Source organism: Elephas maximus, chromosome 2 (genome assembly GCF_024166365.1).
Source record: "Elephas maximus indicus isolate mEleMax1 chromosome 2, mEleMax1 primary haplotype, whole genome shotgun sequence".
Lineage (NCBI taxonomy): Eukaryota > Metazoa > Chordata > Mammalia > Proboscidea > Elephantidae > Elephas > Elephas maximus.
Window position 1 is genome coordinate 223,747,929 of NC_064820.1, and position 22,189 is coordinate 223,770,117.

The 22,189-nt window shown below is 40.0% G+C and overlaps 1 protein-coding gene across 1 annotated transcript in view; it reads right to left on the bottom strand.

Annotated features, from left to right (window-relative positions):
- DSCAM (DS cell adhesion molecule) overlaps positions 1-22,189 on the bottom strand; it is a 1,038,663-nt gene that overhangs the window by 782,169 nt on the left and 234,305 nt on the right. The window contains exon 2 of the mRNA XM_049874902.1: positions 5,134-5,451. Coding sequence (XP_049730859.1) covers positions 5,134-5,451 — 318 coding nt within the window. The remainder of the gene's footprint in view (positions 1-5,133; positions 5,452-22,189) is intronic.

Sequence of the window (22,189 nt, forward strand, 5' to 3'; positions counted from 1 at the left end):
TGGGGTTAATTAGACTCCTTGAATCTGTGAGTTTATATTCTTCACCATATTTGGAAAATTTGGGCCATCACTTCTTCACCTGATTTTTTTTTTTGTCTCCCTATCTCTTTCTTTGTAAAGTCTAATTACTTGTATATTAAGGTATTTGACAGTTTCTCACAATTAAATGTGATTTTTCATTTTTTGAAATTATTATTTCTTTGAATGTTTTATTTTGAGTAATTTATATTGTTATGTCTTCAAGTTCACTAATCTTTCCTTCTGTAAAATTGAATCTGCCATTAATCTCCTCCAGACTGTATTACATCTCAGACGTTGTAGTTTTCATCACTATAAGTTTAATTCAGGTCTTTGCTATATCTCCTATGTCTCTACTTAACTTTTTTAGCCTAAGAAATACTGTTTTAATAATTATATTATTCTCCTTGTCTACTTATTCTAACCTCTGTGTCAATTCTTACTGTTTTTGATTGATGTGTACCTTCACTATGGGTCATATTTTTTTGCTTCCTTGAGTGCCTGATAATCTTTGTTTGGCTATCAGACATCATGAATTTTACCTTGTTAAGTTCAGTTAAACTCTGGTAGCATAGTGGGTTAAGTGCTATAGCTGCTAACCAAAAGGTCGGCAGTTCAAATCTACCAGGTGCTCCTTGGAAACTCTATAGGGCAGTTCTACTCTGTCCTATAGGGTCTCTATGAGTCGAAATTGGCAACAGGTTTGTTTTTTGTTTGTTTGTTTGTTTGAGTTCAGTTAGATTATCTGGAAACAATTTGATTTAATTGGTTCTTTCTTTTAAGATTTATTAGGCAAGACCACAGCAGCATTTTGTATAGGGCTAATTATTATATAAATCCAATGTTTTCAAGTCAATTCTGATTCATGGCAACCCCATGCATTACAGAGTAGAATTGTGTTCTATAGAGTTTTCAATGGCTGTGATCTTTATGGAAGCAGATCACCTAGCCTTTCTCCATGGTACCACTGGGTAGATTCTAAAATGTCATCCAATGCTCTATCAATTATGAAGTTTTTCAATCTGGATGGTGGGAACACTTATCCCAACCCTATATGAACACTGAACACCACTAATCCTTTGGGGTGATTCTTTCCCCAACCTCAGTTAGCTCCTTCACATGCATGTGACTCAGGACTCTGCTAAATACTTGAGGGGATCATCCATCCACAGATCTGTGGAGTTCTCTCTCCATGCAGCTTTCTTCTCAATGACATTTTGCCCCATCAACTCTAACTGCATTGGCTTCCCCAGGCTCTTATTTCTATTTTGTCAAGTTGAGGCATATTCTGGACTCCATTTGGGTTCCCCTTTCCTGCACCTGCAAAGTCTTTCAAGGCAATAAGCTAGAACAAACACACGGTTCACTCTGTCATTCTCCACACTCTCAGAGATCACTTTTCTCTACTGCCTGATGTCCAATCTTGAAAACTGTTGTTTTACATATTTGGTCTGTGTTTTTGTTTTGCTTTTTGTTTCTTCAGCTAGAAAGGTAAATTCAGTCCCTGCTACTCTACTCCATCTTGGCCATAAGTGAGAGTCCCAGTCCAATGTTACCAATCACAGTTTACTAAGAAGAAAATTTGAAATTATCTTGCCTTGCCCGAGGTCATACAGCTGCTGTTTGCTAAAAAGTAAATTTAGCATGGGGAAGGGACAGTTTTTTTTTTTTTTTTTTTTTAAGGGACAGTACTGCTTTAAGTGATCCATCTGCATCCTAGGCCTTAGGTTAGAAATGGCAAGGAGGTATTTTACATTAGAGCAGAAATAGAACTGCTAATTAATGAGAAATGATGGGTAAACCTTCCCTCTATTACTAGCATCTAGACCTAGGTCAAAGTCACTATACTGCTAAGCACAAGAATACCCTGTGGTACCAAACAAGAGATTATAAAGGCATTTTTACCTGATGGATTGTCCCAGGAAAATCCCAACACCCCAAGAGTCAGTACTAATTCCACTCAAACCTGTACTGCAGCTGTCAATGGGTAGCATGCACCTTCCTTCATCTGCCCTTCTGAACAATCACCCAGTGCTATACTGGCCTCAATCAACATCTACATGAACGCGGTGAAACCAGAATTTCAAACATCCAATAAACAATCTAAAAGATTATTACAACCCTAATATATTGATTTCATTGACTATGCAAAGGCATTTAACTGCATGGATCATAAATTATGGATAACATTATGAAAAATGGGAATTCCAGAATACTTAATTGTGCTCATGAGGAACTTGTACACAGACCAAGAGGCAGTCATTAGAACAGAACAAGGGGGATACTGCATGGTTTAAAATCAGGAAAGGTGTGCATCAGAGTTGTATCCTTTCACCATAGCTATTCAATCTGTATGCTAAGCAAATAATTTGAGAAGCTGGACTATATGAAGAAGAACACAGCATCAGGATTGGAGGAAGACTCCTTACAACCCGCAATATGCAGGCGACACAATCTTACTTGCTGAAATTGAAGGGGATTCGAAGCACTGATGAAGGTGAAAGATTACAGCCTTCAGTATGGATTACGCCTCAACACAAAACAAAAAGCCTCACAACTGGACCTATAAGCAGCATCATGATAAATGGAGAACAGATTGAAGTTGTTAAGGATTACGTTTTACTTGGATCCACAATCAACACCCATGAAAGCAGCAGTCAAGAAATCAAATGATGTATTACATTGGCCAAATCTGCTGTGAAAGATCTCTTTAAAGTGTTAAAAAGAAGTCAGTTTGAGGACTAATATGCCCCTGATCCAAGCCATGGTATTGTCAATGGCCCCATATGCACATGAAAACTGGACAATGAGTGAGGAAGACGTGAGAAGACTGACATCTTTGAATTATGGTGTTGGTGAAGAATACTGACTATATCATGGACTGCCAGAAGAACAAACAAATCTGTCTTGGAAGAAATACAGCCAGAATGCTCTTTAGGAGCTAGGATGGTGAGACTTCATCTCACATACTTTGGACATGTTATCAGGAGGGATCACTCCCTGGAGAAGGATATCACGCTTGGTAAAGTAGAGGGTCAGAGAAAAAGAAGCAAACACTCAACAAGATGAATTGACACTGTGGCTGCAACAATGGGCTCAAACATGGCAATGATTGTGAGGATGGTGCAGGACCGGGCAGTGTTTCTTTCTGTTGTACACAGGATCGTTGAGTCGGAACCGACTGGATAGTACCTAACAACAACAATACATTCAAAGTAGGAACTAAAATTAAATGAGAAAAAAAAATTCCATTTGAGCAATGTAATTGTCACTATTATAAGATCAAATTGACACATTAGGCCTGTGCATGTGTGTATGCGGGACTCATATTTGTAGGTTTTTATACATCAAAGAGAACACTAGCAAATAAACAGCAAGCGTATAACTGTGTAGAAGGGGCGGAGGGCATAGCATAGACACTAGACAGAGTTATGCAATTTCTAACACTCTAAAACTTTCAGTGTCATGCAAAAATTACCAACCAATTCTATGACAAATTTAGAAAGTAGCAGTTAAAACTAAAGTGATCATTTAATTTCCATGTCTGTCAGGAAATCCAAGACAAACAGTAGATTAACCCACACAGGTGGAGCTGTATGAGGTTTCAGCTCTTTTTCTGTAAGTTGTGTATTGTAGGTTATCAAAGTGCTTTTGTAACACATCATTACAAGTTTTAGCCTGCTAAGAGGTGTTCACTGTATCTCCATGTTTGTCAGGCTTAGAAGTCCCAGTAAAAGTTGTATTTACTTTATTTCAATTATTCAAAGGTATCAATTTTTCAAGTCTCTTGATTAAAGCTGATCTTTTCCTTCCTTTCTTAAATACATTCTTGTACAGACCTTGAAATTCATGAGCATGTCATGAAGATCAAAATAGAGTTGGGAAAATGACTAGCTGGTGGGGTGAGTCATAGTCTAATGTTTGATGGCTCACATCAAAGCGATCGTACACAGTAATTTAGAAACACCTCGTATTTTGCTCATGTTACAATGCCTTCAACTCCTTCCCCCTCACTTGTTGCAGAAAATATTACAAAGCTCCTCCAGTTACCTGGTGTATAAGGCACCAATCAAAGCCACATTCTCTCTGCCCTGACATTATGTCAGTCTACCCAAGTACTTGATAGACTAAGCATAAAAAATAAATTTAAAAAAATGCTGTTTGCTAACAGGAGTCTAGCTGTGAGTTTGTTTTTCAGGGGTTTGTTAGGTCTATAGAATGACACAATCTGTCTGTAGGGACAGCCTTTGATCTCTGTGTATCTCAAGCTGCAGTCCTGGGTTGACTTACAGCAATGAGGACTAAGAGTAAGTTGTTAAAAGGAATATGACTGATTCGGGATTTACGTATTGACAACATTTCAGCAACATGTGACAGTCAAAAATGTTAAAGGAGCCATGTGTTTCATGAGGAATGCAGGGGCCTGTTAGGCTGGTTCTCATTTATGATATGCACTTATGCAATGGTTTTACTCAACTTGAATTGTTTCCTACTCTTGGTTTGCTTTCTTCTCTCCCTTTCTTCTTCCCATTCCTCCACTGCCTGGCCCCAGGAGAGGGAAACAAAGCAAACACACTGGATTTGAGTCACTGAAAGCTTAAGTCAGAGTATCAATTAGTCAAATATAATAAGGTTGGGATAGAGTTTAGTCTATACCAATTTATCAGAAAGGGCCAGTCCCTGGAAAAGGACATCATCCTTGGTAAAGCAGAGGGTCAACAAAAAAGAGGAAGACCTTCAACGAGATGGATTGACACAGTGGCTGCAGCAATGGGTCAAGCATAACAATGATTGTGAGGATGGTGCAGGACCAGGCAGTGTTTCATCCTGTTGTATGTAGGGTCAGTGAGAGATGGAACTGACTCGATGGCATCTAACAACAACAACAAACTTGATATCACTGATTTCAAATTTTAGTTCCAACAATTAAGTTGCTCTGAAATCTAGTCCAAGAGTGTACCAAAATCTCAAAGAACTCATCAGCGGTGTCAGGATGAGATGATGACAGTTTTCACTGATGTTCAACTGTGATGGTATTTTAATATTTATCATTCTCCACCCCACCCCACCGCCAAGTGTGTACAGAGGGAGAAAATCTTGAGGAACTGTACTCACCAGCCTTGATGTGGACATCCTGACTTCTAATTTTCCCTGAAGGATTTTCAGCTGTGCAATAATAAGTATTATCATGGATTAAGGTACTAAAGCTTGAAGGAGGGAAGGGGAAAATTTGGAGAGTGCCGTTGGGGTGGACGTGGCGGATCCCGGGGACATCGTAGATCTCCTCGCCCGTCGCTAGGTACCATCTGAGAGTCACAGGAGGGATGCCTGCAGCAGGGCAGGGCACCAGGGTCCCCGAGGTGCTCGCAAACACTACCTCTTGCAGAGATGCATTGACAAAGTAGAGGCTGGAGTGTAGGTCTTCACCGAAAACTGTAAGAAAACAAGAGAAGAGTCGGTAAGTAAAACACATCATCTAAACTTGCAGTTTTATCAGTCTGGCCTCAGAAGGTCATTATCAGAAATAATCACAAAAGGCTCTACTAAAACAAAACCAAACCAATTGCCATCGAGTCATTTCCGACTCACGGAGGCCATAAGTGTGTCAGAGTAGAACTGTGACCCATAGGGTTTTCAGCATCTATGATCTTTCGGAAGTAGTTTGCCAGGGCTTTCTTTCAAGACGCCTCTGGGTGAATTTGAACCACCAACCTTTTGGATAACAGGTGAGCCCTTAATCATTTGTGCCACCCAAGGAGTCCTAAAGGCTCTACTTAAACTGAATAACTCAAAATTTCTCAAAATTGACAAAGAGATTGGTACTGGAACATGAAGGTCCACCCTAATTTCAGATTTTGTACACAAGCTGATAAAATATCTGGACCTTAAGTTTTAAGAGATTACTCCTCAGCCCCATGACCTCCGTGTTCCTTCTCCTTTGTACTGACCATGATCAGACTTTATATTATGTATTTTTGTTTACTGTCTACCTTCCCATGGAGAAAGGATGTAAGACCTATGAGGACAAAATCCTGGTTTTTTCACACCAAGATGAAAGGTAATATTAAATCTGGAATATCACTGAATGTGGGAAAATTGTGTAAGCATAATTCTTAAGCTGAAGTAGGTAATGCTGCAGCTAAGACTTTCAGGTTATTTTTATGTGGGGGTCCAATGACTGTGGACAATGACCATAGTTTGTTTTATGAATAAACATTTTCATGCGATAAGCAAACATTTAGATATTATATAAACACTTTGAAGGATCCTAGGAGTAGAACAAGTCCATGAGAGCCAAATTACAGCCTTCAGCATAGCCCACCTGAATTTAGAGACCATCTCAAGAATAGACTGGACACCCTGACCACTAATGACCAAAGACCAGACGAGTTGTGGAATGACATCAAGGACATCACACATGCAGAAAGGAAGAGGTCATAAAAAGACCAGAAAGAAAGAAAAGACCAAAATGAATGTTAGAAGAGACTCTGAAACTTACTCTTGAAGGTCAAATAGCTAAAGTGAAAGGAAGAAATAATGAAGCCAAAGAGCAGAACAGAAGATTTCAAAGGGCAGCTCAAGAAGACAAAGTAAAGTGTTATGATGAAATTTTTAAAGACCTGGAGATAGAAAACCAAAAAGGAAGAACATGCTCAGCATTTCTCAAGCTCAAAGAACTGAAGAAAAAATTCAAGCCTAAAGCTGCAGTACAGAAGGATTCTACAACGAAAATATTAAACGACACAGGAAGCAACAAAACAACACGGAAGGAATACACAAAGCCACTGTACCAAAAAGAACTGATCAATGTTCACCCATTTCAGAAGGTAGCATATGATCAGGAACCGATGGTACTGAAGAAGTCCAAGCTGCACTGGAGGCATTAGTGAAAAACAAAGCTCCAGGAATTGACAGAATACCAACTGAGATGTTTCAACAAACAGATGCAGCACTGGACGTGCTCACTCGTCTGTGCCAAGAAATTTGGAAGACAAATACCTGGCCAACTGACTGGAAGAGATTCATATTTATCCCCATTCCCAAGAAAGGAGATCCAACTGAATGTGAAAATTATTGAACAGTATCATAAATATCACACGTAAGTAAAATTTTGCTAAAGATCATTCGAAAGTGGCTGCAGCAGTATATTGACAGGCAACTTCCAAATACTCAAGCTGGATTCAGAAGAGGACATTGAACCAGGGATATCATTGCTGATGTCTGATGGATCTTGGCTGAAAGCAGAGATACCAGAAAGATGTTTACCTGTGTTTTATTGACTAAGTAAAGGCTTTCAACTGTGTGAATTATAACAAATGGATAACATTGTGAAGAATGGGAATTCCAGAACACTTAATTGTGCTCATGAGGAACCTGTACAGAGATCAAAGGCAGTAGTTCAAACAGAACAAGGGGATACTGCATGGTTTAAAGTCAGGAAAGGTATGTATCAGGGTTATATCCTTTCACCATACTTATTCATTCTGTATGCTGAGCAAATATTCCAAGAAGCTGGACTATATAAAGAAGAATGCAGCACCAGGAATGGAAGAAGACTCCTTAACAACCTGTGGTATGCAGATGATACAACCCTGCTTGCTGAAATTGAAAAGGACTTAAGCACTTACTCAAGAAGATCAAAGACTATAGCTTTCAGTATAGATTACACCTCAACATGAAGAAAACAAAAATCCTCACAACTGTACCTATAAGCAACATCATGATAAATGGAGAAAAGATTGAAGTTGTCAAGGATTTCATTTTACTTGGATTCACAATCAACACCTACAGAAGCAACCATCAAGAAATCAAAAGATGCATTGCACTGGGCAAATCTGCTGCAAAAGAACTCTTTAAAGTGTTAAAAAGCAAAGATGTCACCTTGAAGACTAAGGTGCACCTGACTGAAGCCATGATGTTTTCAATCGCTTCATATGCATTCAAAAGCTGGATGATGAATAAGGAAGACTGAAGAAGAATTCATGCCTTTGAATTGTGGTTTTGGCCAAGAATACTGAATATACCATGGACTGCCAAAAAAATGATCAAATCTGTTTTGGAAGTACAACCAGAGTGCTCCTTAGAAGCAAGGATGGCGAGACTACGTCTCACATGCTTTGGACATGTTATCAGGAAGGATCAGTCCCTGGAGAAGGATATCATGCTTGGCAAAGTAGAGGGTCAGCAAAAAAGAGGAAGACCCTCAACGAGATGGACTGTCACAGTGGCTGCAACAATGGACTCAAGCATAACAGTCATGAGGATGGTGCAGGACCAGGCAGCACTTCGTTATGTCATACATAGGGTCGCTATGAGTTGGAATCAACTCAACAGCACCTAACAACAACAACAAGGAGTGGGATTGCCAGATCATATGATATTTCTAGCTTTTTGAGGAAGTGTCATACCATTTTCCATAGTAGTTATATCATTTTACAATCCCACCAGAGTTGTATAACAGTTCTAATCTACCCACAGCCTCACCAGCATTTGTTTTGTTTTAATCAGTGCCATTATTGAAGGGGTGAGATGGTATCTTGTAGTTTTGATCTGCATCCTTCTCATCGCTAATATGAGTCAGAATTGACAGCAACAGGTTTGGTTGTTTTTTTGTTTGTTTTGGTTAATGGCTAATAGGAGCCCTGGTGGTGCAGTGGTTAAGAGTTCGGTTGTTAAACAAAAAGTTCAGCAGTTCAAATCCACAAGCTGCTCCTTGGAAACCATACGGGGCAGTTCTAGTCTGTCCTATAGGGTCACTATGAGTCAGAATCAACTGGACAGCAATGGGTAATGACAAATAATCACTAGCATCTCTTCATGTGTTTGTTAGGTGCCTAAATGTCTTCTTTGGTGAAGGGTCTGTTCATGCCCTTTGTCCATTTTTTATAGAATTGTCTTTTTGTTGTTGAGGTGTTGAAGTTTTCCATATATTTTAGATATTAGACCCTTGTCAGATACATCATTGCCAGAAAACTTTTCCCAATCTGTGGGTTCTCTTGTTACTCTTTCAGTAAAGTCTTTTCATGAGCATAAGTATTTAATTTATAGGAAGTCCCAGTTATCTAGCTTATTTTTAGTTATGTTTGATAGTATATTTATGCCATATAATGTAAGACCTCTAGCTTTGTCTCTGTATTATCTTCCAGAACTTTATGGTTTTAGGTTTAACAATTGGTCTTTGATCCATTTTGAGTTAGCTTTTGTGGATGGTGTGAGGTACGGATTGTTTCATTTTTCTGCAAATGGATATCCAGTTTTGCCAGCACCATTCGTTAAAGAGACTATCTCTTCCCCATTGAATGGACTTAGACACTTTGTTGAGGATCGGCTGTCCATGGCTGCATAGATTTACTTCTGGGTTCTCAGTTCTGTTCCACTGGTCTATGTGTCTGTCATTGTACCAGTACCAGGTTGTTCTGACTACCATGTCTATATAGTAAGCTCTGAGATCGAGAAGTGTGATGCCTCCTACTTTGTTCTTCAGTGATGCTTTAGCTATTCAAGGGCTCTTTCCTTTCCATACAGAGTTGGAGATTAGATTTTTGCATTCCACAAAGAATTTTGTTAGGGTTTGGATCAGGATTGCCTTTTATCTATAGATCGCTTTGGGTAGTATGGGCATTTTCACAATGCGAAGTCTTTCAATCCATTAGCATGGTATGTTTTTCTATTTATTTAGGTCTCTTGGTTTCTTGAAAGTGTTTTGTAGTCTTTTACATCCCTAGTTAGGTTTATTCTTAGGTATTTTATCCCTTTGATAGCTATTGTAAATAGTACTGTTTTCTTGGTTTCCTTTTCAGAGTTCTCCTTGTCAGTATAGAGGGATCCGACTGATTTTTGCATGTTGATCTTGTTCCCTGCCAATTTAACGAATTTTTCTATTTTTTTTTTCTTGTGGAATCTCTGGGTTTTTTTTTTTTAATGTATACGATCATATCATCTGCAAATAGGGATAGTTTTACTTCTTACTTTCCCATTTGGATGCCTTTTATTTCCCTTTCTTGCCTCATTGCTCTGGCTAGGACTTCTAGCACAGTACTGAATGAGAGTAGTGATAAAGGGCATCTTTGTCTCATTACCATTCTCAAGGGGAATGCTCCTCTGGTCACTCGGTGTCAGTGCCTGGGCACTACTGATTAGATGAAGTAAGCAGTTGGGACCTGGCCCTGACCAAGTGGGGGCGGGGGGGAAGGCTGCCAGAGTCCAGTTGGGTGAGGAACCTCCCCCTGACACTATGGATCTATTACTTCTTGTGCACCAGCCACTCTAATGGTCAGGGACCTCTGCTGGTGAGTAGTCCTATCTCTGGATCCTGGCTTCCTCGCTGTTCTGTGGATGCCAGGATCCCTGGAGGTCTTACCCTCCTTTCTGTACTTTCCCTCCTTAGATCCAGTTCCTGTCCTGCTCACCTTGCTTTGCTATGGGTATGTCTACACAGTTTCTCTGTCTCCTATCGGGGATTCCATGAAGTCGTCTTCTGGTCCTCCTCACCTAGGATTGCTGCTAGCCTTGTCTCTTCTGACATCCACTTTGGTCTTTTTTTCCTTTTCTCTTTTTTAATGACCTTTTGCTTTCTTCATGTATGATGTTCTTGAACGTCATCCCGTAACTCATCTGGTTTTGGGTCATTAGTGTTGAATTGGTCAAATCTATTCTTGATAAGGTCTCTAAATTCTGGTGGGATACACTAAAAGTTCATACTTTGGCTGTTGTGGACTTGTTTCAATTTACCTCAGCTTCAACTTGAACTTAAATATGAGCAACTGACAGTCTGTTCCACAGTCAGCCCCTGGCCTTGCTCTGACTGATATTAAGCTTCTCCATCATCTCTTTCCACAGATGTAGTCAGTTTGATTCCTGTGCATTCCATCCAGAGAGGTCCGCATGTATAGTCACCATGTGTGTTGTTCAAAAAGGTATTTCCAATGAATAAATTGTTGGTCTTGCAAAATTCTATCATGTGATCTCCAGTGTTGTTTTTATCACGGAGACCATATTTTCCAATGATTGATCCTTCTTCTTTCCAACTTTTTTTACATTCCAATCACCAATAATCATTAACGTATGTTGATTGCATGTTTTATCAATTTCAGACTGCAGAAGTTGGTAAAAACTTCAATTTCTTCATCTTTGGCATTAATGGTTGGTGTGTAAATTTGGATAATAGTTGTATTAACTTGTCTTCCCAGTACAGCACTGTACTTTAGGATAGATCTCGAAATGTTCTTTTTGATGATAAATGCAATGCCATTCCTTTTCAATTTGTCATTCCCGGCATGGTAGACTGTATGACTGTCTTGTTCAAAATGTGCAATACCAGCCAATTTTAGCTCAAGTGTTCCATTTCACTTTTCACGACTTCTAATTTTCCTTGATTCATACTCCACACATTCCACATTCTGATTATTAATGATTGTTTCTAGCTGATTTTTCTCATTTTGAGTCATGCCATAACAGCAAATGAAGGTCCTGAAAACTTTATCCCACCCATGTCATTAAGGTTGACTCTACTTTCAGGAGGCCACTCTTCCCCAGTTACATTTTGAGTGTCTTACAATCTGAGGGGCCCACCCTCCAGCACTGTATCAGACAACATTCCATTGCTACTCATCAGGTTTTCACTGGCCATTTTTTTAGAAGTAGATCACCAGGTCCTTCCTTCTAGGCTGAAACCTGTCCCCCATGGGTGACCCTGCTGGTATTCGAAATACTGGTGGCATATCTTCCAGAATCACAGCAATGCATAAGCAGCCAGAGTACAACAAACTGACAGGCAAGTGGTGAATTTGAGCCATATTTCTGTTTAAGAAGGAATCCCTAAGTGGTGGAAATGATTAAATGCTAGGCTACTAACCAAAAGGTTGGTGGTTCAAATCCATCCAGAGGCACCTCTGCAAAAGGCGTAGTGATCTACTTTCAAAAGGTCACCAAAAAAACCCGTGCTGTCGAGTCGATTCCGACTCATAGCAACCCTATAGCCAAACTAGAACTGCCCCATAGGATTTCCAAGGAGTGCCTGGTGGAGTCGAACTGCTGACCTTTTGGTTAGCAGCTGCAGCTCTTAACCACTATGCTACCAGTGTTTCCAGTGATCTATCTCCAAAAGGTCACAGCCATTAAAAACCACATAGAGAGCAGTTCTACTATGAAACACAAGGTGCCGCCATGAGTTGGAGTTGACTTGAGGGCAACTGGTTTGGTTTTATGCTTTCTAGTTAAGAAATTAAGTGGTATGTGACCAGTTATTTAAACAGTAAGCATCAGTTGAAGGTTGTACTAAATAATGGAAAAACAGGAGTGAGAGGCAAAGGAGGAGTTCGACTAATAGCCAGAGGATCTTCAATGTTCCTTCAATTCCTGACACTCTACCATTATATGACATTTCACAAATCACATTTTTACTCAAAATTCACACAGAATAGGTGATATCATTTCCACACGACTATACTATCTTTGGAAACCCTGGTGGCGTAGTGGTTAAGTGCTACGGCTGTTAACTAAAAGGTTGGAAGTTCAAATCTACCAAGCACTCCCTGGAAACTGTATGAGGCAGTTCTGCTCTGTCCTATAGGGTCGCTATGAGTCGGAATCGAGTCAACGGCAACAGGTTTATATTAGCTTCGCTATATGGCTGTGTTTATTCTATAAAGTCAGATCTTGAGGAAGCTGTCTTTGTGGGATTTAGCACCTTCCAGCTATCTTTATCGAAGCATCCATCTTCATTCTCTCTATCACTGGCAGTGACCAAGGGTTTGCCCACCTGGGTCAGTGCAGACTATCCCTGAGCTTGGAGACAGAATGAATGCCAAAGTGGTGGATCTTATTCAATGAGAAGAGAGACACAGGTATTTATTAAGTAGCTGCCATTTTAGTTTTCTCTCCCGACCATAACTACCATCTTTTAGCAATGCTTCATTAAGTTAGAATATGAAATTTATTGCTAACCAAAAAAATCAATTCAGGAGGCGGAGCCAAGATGGCGGACTAGGCAGACGCTACCTCGGATCCCTCTTACAACAAAGACACGGAAAAACAAGTGAATCGATCACATACATAACAATCTACGAACCCTGAACAACAAACACAGATTTAGAGATGGAGAACGAACTAATACGGGGAAGCAGCGATTGTTTCCAGAGCCTGGAGCCAGCGTACCAGTCAGGTACGGCACAAGCACAGAGACCTGCTCCACCCCCCTGAACTAACCCCGGGAGGGGGACTAGCCGGTTCCACGGGCGGCGTGGGACGCAGCCGTTAGGAGAAGTCCCCGGGAGGCAGTGACTGATCTTGGAGCAGAAAGAGCAGCATCCGAGCCGGGGAACCGTCCCACAGGGATTTGGACTGCACGCAGGTACGCCATAAACACGGAGAGTTGCTCCACCCCCTGAACTAACCCCGGGAAGGTGACCATCCGGGTCGCGCGGGCGGCGTGGGACGCAGCCGGTAGGAGAAGTCCCCGGGAGGCAGCGACTGGTATTGGAGCGGGGAGAACAGCGTTCCAGCCGGGACACTCGGTCGTGGCACAAGCACGGGGAGCTACTCCACCCATCTGAACTAACCCCGGGAGGGGGCCCACCTGGTTCACGGGGGCGGCACGGCCACGCGGCTGGAGGGACGAGAAGTCCCCGGGAGGCAGCGACTGATTTTGGAGTCGAGAGTGCACCGTCCCAGTAGGGGAGCCTTGACGCTGGGCGTGGGGCTGGAAGCGGAGGATCTGACCGTGACTCCAGCGGGCCAGACCCCCCGGGGGCAATCTCCACACAGACAGCACACATAGGCGACGCGCCCGCGGGAATCTCAGATATAATAGTCATTCCAAGCAAGACAAGCAACTCTGGCTATATTCTGAGGTGCTACTCTCCTATCTCTCTGTTCCCTCCCCCACCCTCCCCAGGCGGCTTCATTAACATCTGAATAGCCTGAGCCAGAGGGAGAACTCTGATAGGGATCTGACTGCAGTTTTTTTTTAGCGGATTTTCTGGAAAAACTAGTTTCCCAGTGATGGCTCGGAGACAACAATCCATATCAAACCACTTAAAGAAGCAGACCGTGACAGCTTCTCCAACTCCCCAAACAAAAGAATCAAAATCTTTCCCAAATGAAGATACAATTTTGGAATTATCAGATACAGAATATAAAAAACTAATTTACAGAATGCTTAATGATATCACAAATGAAATTAGGATATCTGCAGAAAAAGCCAAGGAACACACTGATAAAACTGTTGAAGAACTCAAAAAGATTATTCAAGAACATACTGGAAAAATTAATAAGTTGCAAGAATCCATAGAGAGACAACATGTAGAAATCCAAAAGATTAACAATAAAATAACAGAATTAGACAACACACTAGGAAGTCAGAGGAGCAGACTCGAGCAATTAGAATGCAGACTGGGACATCTGGAGGACCAGGGAATCAACACCAACATAGCTGAAAAAAAATCAGATAAAAGAATTAAAAAAAATGAAGAAACCCTAAGAATTATGTGGGACTCTATCAAGAAGGATAACCTGCGGGGGATTGGAGTCCCAGAACAGGGAGGGGGGACAGAAAACACAGAGAAAATAGTTGAAGAACTTCTGACAGAAAACTTCCCTGACATCATGAAAGACGAAAGGATATCTATCCAAGATGCTCATCGAACCCCATTTAAGATTGATCCAAAAAGAAAAACACCAAGACATATTATCATCAAACTCACCAAAACCAAAGATAAACAGAAAATTTTAAAAGCAGCCAGGGAGAAAAGAAAGGTTTCTTTCAAGGGAGAATCAATAAGAATATGTTCTGACTACTCAGCAGAAACCATGCAGGCAAGAAGGGAATGGGACGACATATACAGAACACTGAAGGAGAAAAACTGCCAACCAAGGATCATATATCCAGCAAAACTCTCTCTGAAATATGAAGGCGAAATTAAGATATTTACAGACAAACACAAGTTTAGAGAATTTGCAAAAACCAAACCAAAGCTACAAGAAATACTAAAGGATATTGTTTGGTCAGAGAACCAATAATATCAGATATCAGCACAACACAAGGTCACAAAACAGAACGTCCTGATATCAACTCAAATAGGGAAATCACAAAAACAAACAAATTAAGATTAATTAAAAAAAAAATACACATAACAGGGAATCATGGAAGTCAATAGGTAAAAGATCACAATAATCAAAAAGAGGGACTAAATACAGGAGGCATTGAACTGCCATATGGAGAGTGATACAAGGCGATATAGAACAATACAAGTTAGGTTTTTACTTAGAAAAATAGGGGTATATAATGAGGTAACCACAAAAAGGTATAACAACTCTATAACTCAAGACAAAAACCAAGAAAAACGTAACGACTCAACTAACATAAAGTCAAACACTATGAAAGTGAGGATCTCACAATTTACTAAGAAAAACGCCTCAGCACAAAAAAGTATGTGGAAAAATGAAATTGTCAACAACACACATAAAAAGGCATCAAAATGACAGCACTAAAAACTTATTTATCTATAATTACCCTGAATGTAAATGGACTAAATGCACCAATAAAGAGACAGAGAGTCACAGACTGGATAAAGAAACACGATCCATCTATATGCTGCCTACAAGAGACACACCTTAGACTTAGAGACACAAACAAACTAAAACTCAAAGGATGGAAAAAAGTATATCAAGCAAACAATAAGCAAAAAAGAAGAGGAGTAGCAATATTAATTTCTGACAAAATAGACTTTAGACTTAAATCCACCACAAAGGATAAAGAAGGACACTATATAATGATAAAAGGGACAATTGATCAGGAAGACATAACCATATTAAATATTTACACACCCAATGACAGGGCTGCAAGATATATAAATCAAATTTTAACAGAACTGAAAAGCGAGATAGATACCTCCACAATTATAGTAGGAGACTTCAACACACCCCTTTCGGAGAAGGACAGGACATCCAGTAAGAAGCTCAACAGAGACACGGAAGATCTAATTACAACAATCAACCAACTTGACCTCATTGACTTATACAGAACTCTCCACCCAACTGCTGCAAAATATACTTTTTTTTCTAGCGCACATGGAACATTCTCTAGAATAGACCACATATTAGGTCATAAAACAAACCTTTGCAGAGTCCAAAACATCGAAATATTACAAAGCATCTTCTCAGACCACAAGGCAATAAAACTAGAGATCAATAACAGAAGAACGAGGGAAAAGAAATCAAATACTTGGAAAATGAACAATACCCTCCTGAAAAAAGACTGGGTTATAGAAGACATCAAGGAGGGAATAAGGAAATTCATAGAAAGCAACGAGAATGAAAATACTTCCTATCAAAACCTCTGGGACACAGCAAAAGCAGTGCTCAGAGGTCAATTTATATCAATAAATGCACACATACAAAAAGAAGAAAGAGCCAAAATCAGAGAACTGTCCCTACAACTTGAACAAATAGAAAGTGAGCAACAAAAGAATCCATCAGGCACCAGAAGAAAACAAATAATAAAAATTAGAGCTGAACTAAATGAATTAGAGAACAGAAAAACAATTGAAAGAATTAACAAAGCCAAAAGCTGGTTCTTTGAAAAAATTAACAAAATTGATAAACCATTGGCTAGACTGACTAAAGAAATACAGGAAAGGAAACAAATAACCCGAATAAGAAATGAGAAGGACCACATCACAACAGAACCAAATGAAATTAAAAGAATCATTTCAGATTATTATGAAAAATTGTACTCTAACAAATTTGAAAACCTAGAAGAAATGGATGAATTCCTTGAAAAACACTACCTACCTAAACTAACACATTCAGAAGCAGAACAACTAAATAGACCCATAACAAAAAAAGAGATTGAAACGGTAATCAAAAAACTCCCAACAAAAAAAAGTCCTGGCCCGGACGGCTTCACTGCAGAGTTCTACCAAATTTTCAGAGAAGAGTTAACACCACTACTACTAAAGGTATTCCAAAGCACAGAAAATGACGGAATACTACCCAACTCATTCTATGAAGCCACCATCTCCCTGATACCAAAACCAGGTAAAGACATTACAAAAAAAGAAAATTATAGACCTATATCCCTCATGAACATTGATGCAAAAATCCTCAACAAAATTCTAGCCAATAGAATCCAACAACACATCAAAAAAATAATTCACCCTGATCAAGTGGGATTTATACCAGGTATGCAAGGCTGGTTTAATATCAGAAAAACCATTAATGTAATCCATCACATAAATAAAACAAAAGACAAAAACCACATGATCTTATCAATTGATGCAGAAAAGGCATTTGACAAAGTCCAACACCCATTCATGATAAAAACTCTTACCAAAATAGGAATTGAAGGAAAATTCCTCAACATAATAAAGGGCATCTATGCAAAGCCAACAGCCAATATCACTCTAAATGGAGAGAACCTGAAAGCATTTCCCTTGAGAACGGGAACCAGACAAGGATGCCCTTTATCACCGCTCTTATTCAACATCGTGTTGGAAGTCTTAGCCAGGGCAATCAGGCTAGACAAAGAAATAAAAGGTATCCGGATTGGCAAGGAAGAAGTAAAGTTATCACTATTTGCAGATGACATGATTATATACACAGAAAACCCTAAGGAATCCTCCAGAAAACTACTGAAACTAATAGAAGAGTTTGGCAGAGTCTCAGGTTATAAAATAAACATACAAAAATCACTTGGATTCCTCTACATCAACAAAAAGAACACCGAAGAGGAAATAACCAAATCAATACCATTCACAGTAGCCCCCAAGAAGATAAGATACTTAGGAATAAATCTTACCAAGGATGTAAAAGACCTATACAAAGAAAACTACAAAGCTCTACTACAAGAAATTCAAAAGGACATACTTAAGTGGAAAAACATACCTTGCTCATGGATAGGAAGACTTAACATAGTAAAAATGTCTATTCTACCAAAAGCCATCTATACATTTAACGCACTTCCGATCCAAATTCCAATGTCATATTTTAAGGGGATAGAGAAACAAATCACCAATTTCATATGGAAGGGAAAGAAGCCCCGGATAAGCAAAGCACTACTGAAAAAGAAGAAGAAAGTGGGAGGCCTCACCTTACCTGACTTCAGAACCTATTATACAGCCACAGTAGTCAAAACAGCCTGGTATTGGTACAACAACAGACACATAGACCAATGGAACAGAATTGAGAACCCAGACATAGATCCATCCACGTATGAGCAGCTGATATTTGACAAAGGACCAGTGTCAATTAACTGGGGAAAAGACAGCCTTTTTAACAAATGGTGCTGGCATAACTGGATATCCATTTGCAAAAAAATGAAACAGGACCCATACCTCACACCATGCACAAAAACTAACTCCAAGTGGATCAAAGACCTAAACATAAAGACTAAAACGATAAAGATCATGGAAGAAAAAATTGGGACAACCCTAGGAGCCCTAATACAAGGTATAAACAGAATACAAAACATTACCAAAAATGATGAAGAGAAACCAGATAACTGGGAGCTCCTAAAAATCAAACACCTATGCTCATCTAAAGACTTCACCAAAAGAGTAAAAAGACCACCTACAGATTGGGAAAGAATTTTCAGCTATGACATCTCCGACCAGCGCCTGATCTCTAAAATCTACATGATTCTGTCAAAACTCAACCACAAAAAGACAAACAACCCAATCAAGAAGTGGGCAAAGGATATGAACACACATTTCTCTAAAGAAGATATTCAGGCAGCCAACAGATACATGAGAAAATGCTCTCGATCATTAGCCATTAGAGAAATGCAAATTAAAACTACGATGAGATTCCATCTCACACCAGCAAGGCTGGCATTAATCCAAAAAACACAAAATAATAAATGTTGGAGAGGCTGCGGAGAGATTGGAACTCTCATACACTGCTGGTGGGAATGTAAAATGGTACAACCACTTTGGAAATCTATCTGGCGTTATCTTAAACAGTTAGAAATAGAACTACCATACAACCCAGAAATCCCACTCCTCGGAATATACCCTAGAGATACAAGAGCCTTCATACAAACAGATATATGCACACCCATGTTTATTGCAGCTCTGTTTACAATAGCAAAAAGTTGGAAGCAACCAAGGTGTCCATCAACGGATGAATGGGTAAATAAATTGTGGTATATTCACACAATGGAATACTACGCATCGATAAAGAACAGTGACGAATCTCTGAAACATTTCATAACATGGAGGAACCTGGAAGGCATTATGCTGAGCGAAATGAGTCAGAGGCAAAAGGACAAATATTGTATAAGACCACTATTATAAGATCTTGAGAAATAGTAAACCTGAGAAGAACACATACTTTTGTGGTTACGAGGGGGGGAGGGAGGGAGGGTGGGAGAGGGTTTTTTTATTGATTAATCAGTAGATAAGAACTGCTTTAGGTGAAGGGAAAGACAACACTCAATACATGGAAGGTCAGCTCAATTGGACTGGACCAAAAGCAAAGAAGTTTCCGGGATAAAATGAATGCTTCAAAGCTCAGCGGAGCAAGCACGGGGGTCTGGGGAACATGGTTTGCGGGGACTTCTAAGTCAATTGGCAAAATAATTCTATTATGAAATCATTCTGCATCCCACTTTGAAATGTGGCGTCTGGGGTCTTAAATGCTAACAAGCAGCCATCTAAGATGCAGCAATTGGTCTCAACCCACCTGGAGCAAAGGAAAATGAAGAACACCAAGCCCACATGACAACTAAGAGCCCAAGAGACAGAAAGGGCCACATGAACCAGAGACCTACATCATCCTGAGACCAGAAGAACTAGTTGGTGCCCGGCCACAATCGATGACTGCCCTGACAGGGAGCTCAGCAGAGGACCCCTGAGGGAGCAGGAGAGCAGTGGGATGCAGACCCCAAATTCTCATAAGAAGACCAAACTTAATGGTCTGACTGAGACTGGAGGAATCCCGGCGGTCATGCTCTCCAGACCTTCTGTTGACACAGGACAGGAACCATCCCTGAAGACAACTCATCAGACATGAAAGGGACTGGTCAGCGGGTGGGAGAGAGACGCTGATGAAGAGTGAGCTAATTATATCAGGTGTACACTTGAGATTGTGTTGGCAACTCTTGTCTGGAGGGGGGATGGGAGGATAGAGAGAGAGGGAAGCCGGCAAAATTGTCAAGAAAGGAGAGACTGAAAGGGCTGACTCAAGACGGGGAGAGTAAGTGGGAGTAGGGAGTGAGATGTATGTAAAAAAAAAAAAAAAAATCAATTCAGATCAGAAGCACAGTTAATAGTTAAACATTTTGGTTTTCAAATCAAATGAAAATGTTGATAGCAGCATGATTTGATATTTGAATTTTCTCAGAAACTAACATTACCCTAATCATACTGTTAAAAAACCAGTTGCCCTTTGAGTGGCTTCTCAATGGTGGATATAAGGGCCCTTTAGTCTCAACTTGGAACAACTCTGAAGGTCATCCGAGATGAGTGAGGCCTCTGTTGAAACCACATTGCAGGTCAGTTCCTCCCTCTGCCCAACCTTTCCTCACTTCTTTATCTGTGTATCTCCTCAGAATAACCAAGAACTAGTAACCAGTTGCTGTGAAGTGGATTCCGACTCATGGGAAGCCCCTGTGTGTCAGGGTAGAATTGTGCTCCGTAGGATTTTCAATGACTGGTTTTCTCCAAAAGTAAATCACCAGGACTTTCTTTCAAAGTACTTCTGGGTAGACTTGATCCTCCAATCTTTTGGTTAGAAGCTGAGTCCCTTACCTGTTTATACCACCCAGGGACTCCACTATAGTGTCCAGAATGAGTAACTGTGACTCTTTGAGACTAATTAATTACACCTAGACTTTTTCCCCCATATTACTCTTCCATCTACCGGATTCTGACTAACTCTGAACTAAATAAAACTTGATCATGTTTCAATTTAGTCCCTTGTATCCTAAAAGTAGCCTTGATAAGAATAGCAGGTCTTGGATAATATAAATGTGTATAAGAAGTATTACTTTATTAGGTATATAGTTCTTCATCGTAAACCACATTCCAAAAGCCAGCTTGTGAAATTATTTAAATGACTGAGGGAAAAAGGAAAAATAAATTTTTAATCCTAGTAGTTAAGGAGGTAAGTGATGTCGGCAGCTTACCGTCACTTCTCCTTAATTTTTTTTAAAGGTATTTCACATTGTTCTTTCTACCTCACACCACTGAATTTAATATTGTAACCTAAACTCATTCTCTAATATACACATCATATGGCCACAGGCAAAAGAAAACCCAAACTATATTCCAATAGCTTTTGTTTCTTCCATCAAAGGGACCATCCATCTGGCTAAATAACAGCTCTTCATTTTATGGAGTGCCTGGTGCTCTTTAAATACAGTAACATTTGCTCCCTTTAGTAAGGGTTCAGACAATCTTAACGTGAATTTTGTGTGTGCATGTGTGTGTGTGTATGTGTGTGTGAAAGTTCCTTGGAAATTATTGTAGTTTAATAACAGAAGTCTAAACAAAACATCTGGCATTATCTTGCTATGAAATTCAGGATATAAAATCCTAGGGAGCCAACAGCGAGGGAGTTAAAGGAAAGGGAGTTGGGGAATAGTTCCTTCAGTTATAGACTTCTCCATATTTTACAGTGTTAAACAGATGGTATAACCAAGGCTCCAGTGACAAACATAAAGAAGAACGCTACGCTAAAAAGAAAATAAGTCAACATTGCTTTCTTTAAAATCCCACTATGGCAGGGTGAAAAGAAGAGGAATGGAGGAAATTTTCCAGTAAGTAGTGACGCAATCATCCATCTGTGCAACAATCTTTAATGAGCACCTACTATGGAAAAGGGTTCATGTAAGGTCCTGGTGACGCAAATTTGAGTAAGTCACGGTACTGCTGTCAGGAACTTTTGGCCTAGAGGGTGTGACGACTGTGTAAAGAGATCCATCATACTTCCATTCACTGGGCGCAAATTGACAGAACAATCCACAAGGTGCTTCAGGAGCATAAGTGATAGAGAAACTAACCCAACCTGGGAAAGGTGGAGAGGCTTTCAAGGAGAGGAAGGGAAAATGCAGTCTAGGTATGAAAACACAGTTGCCATTAGTTGATTCAGAAACCCTGGTGGCATAGTGGCTAAGTGCTATAGCTGCTAACCAAAAAGTCAGCAGTTCAAATCCACCAGATGCTCCTTGGAA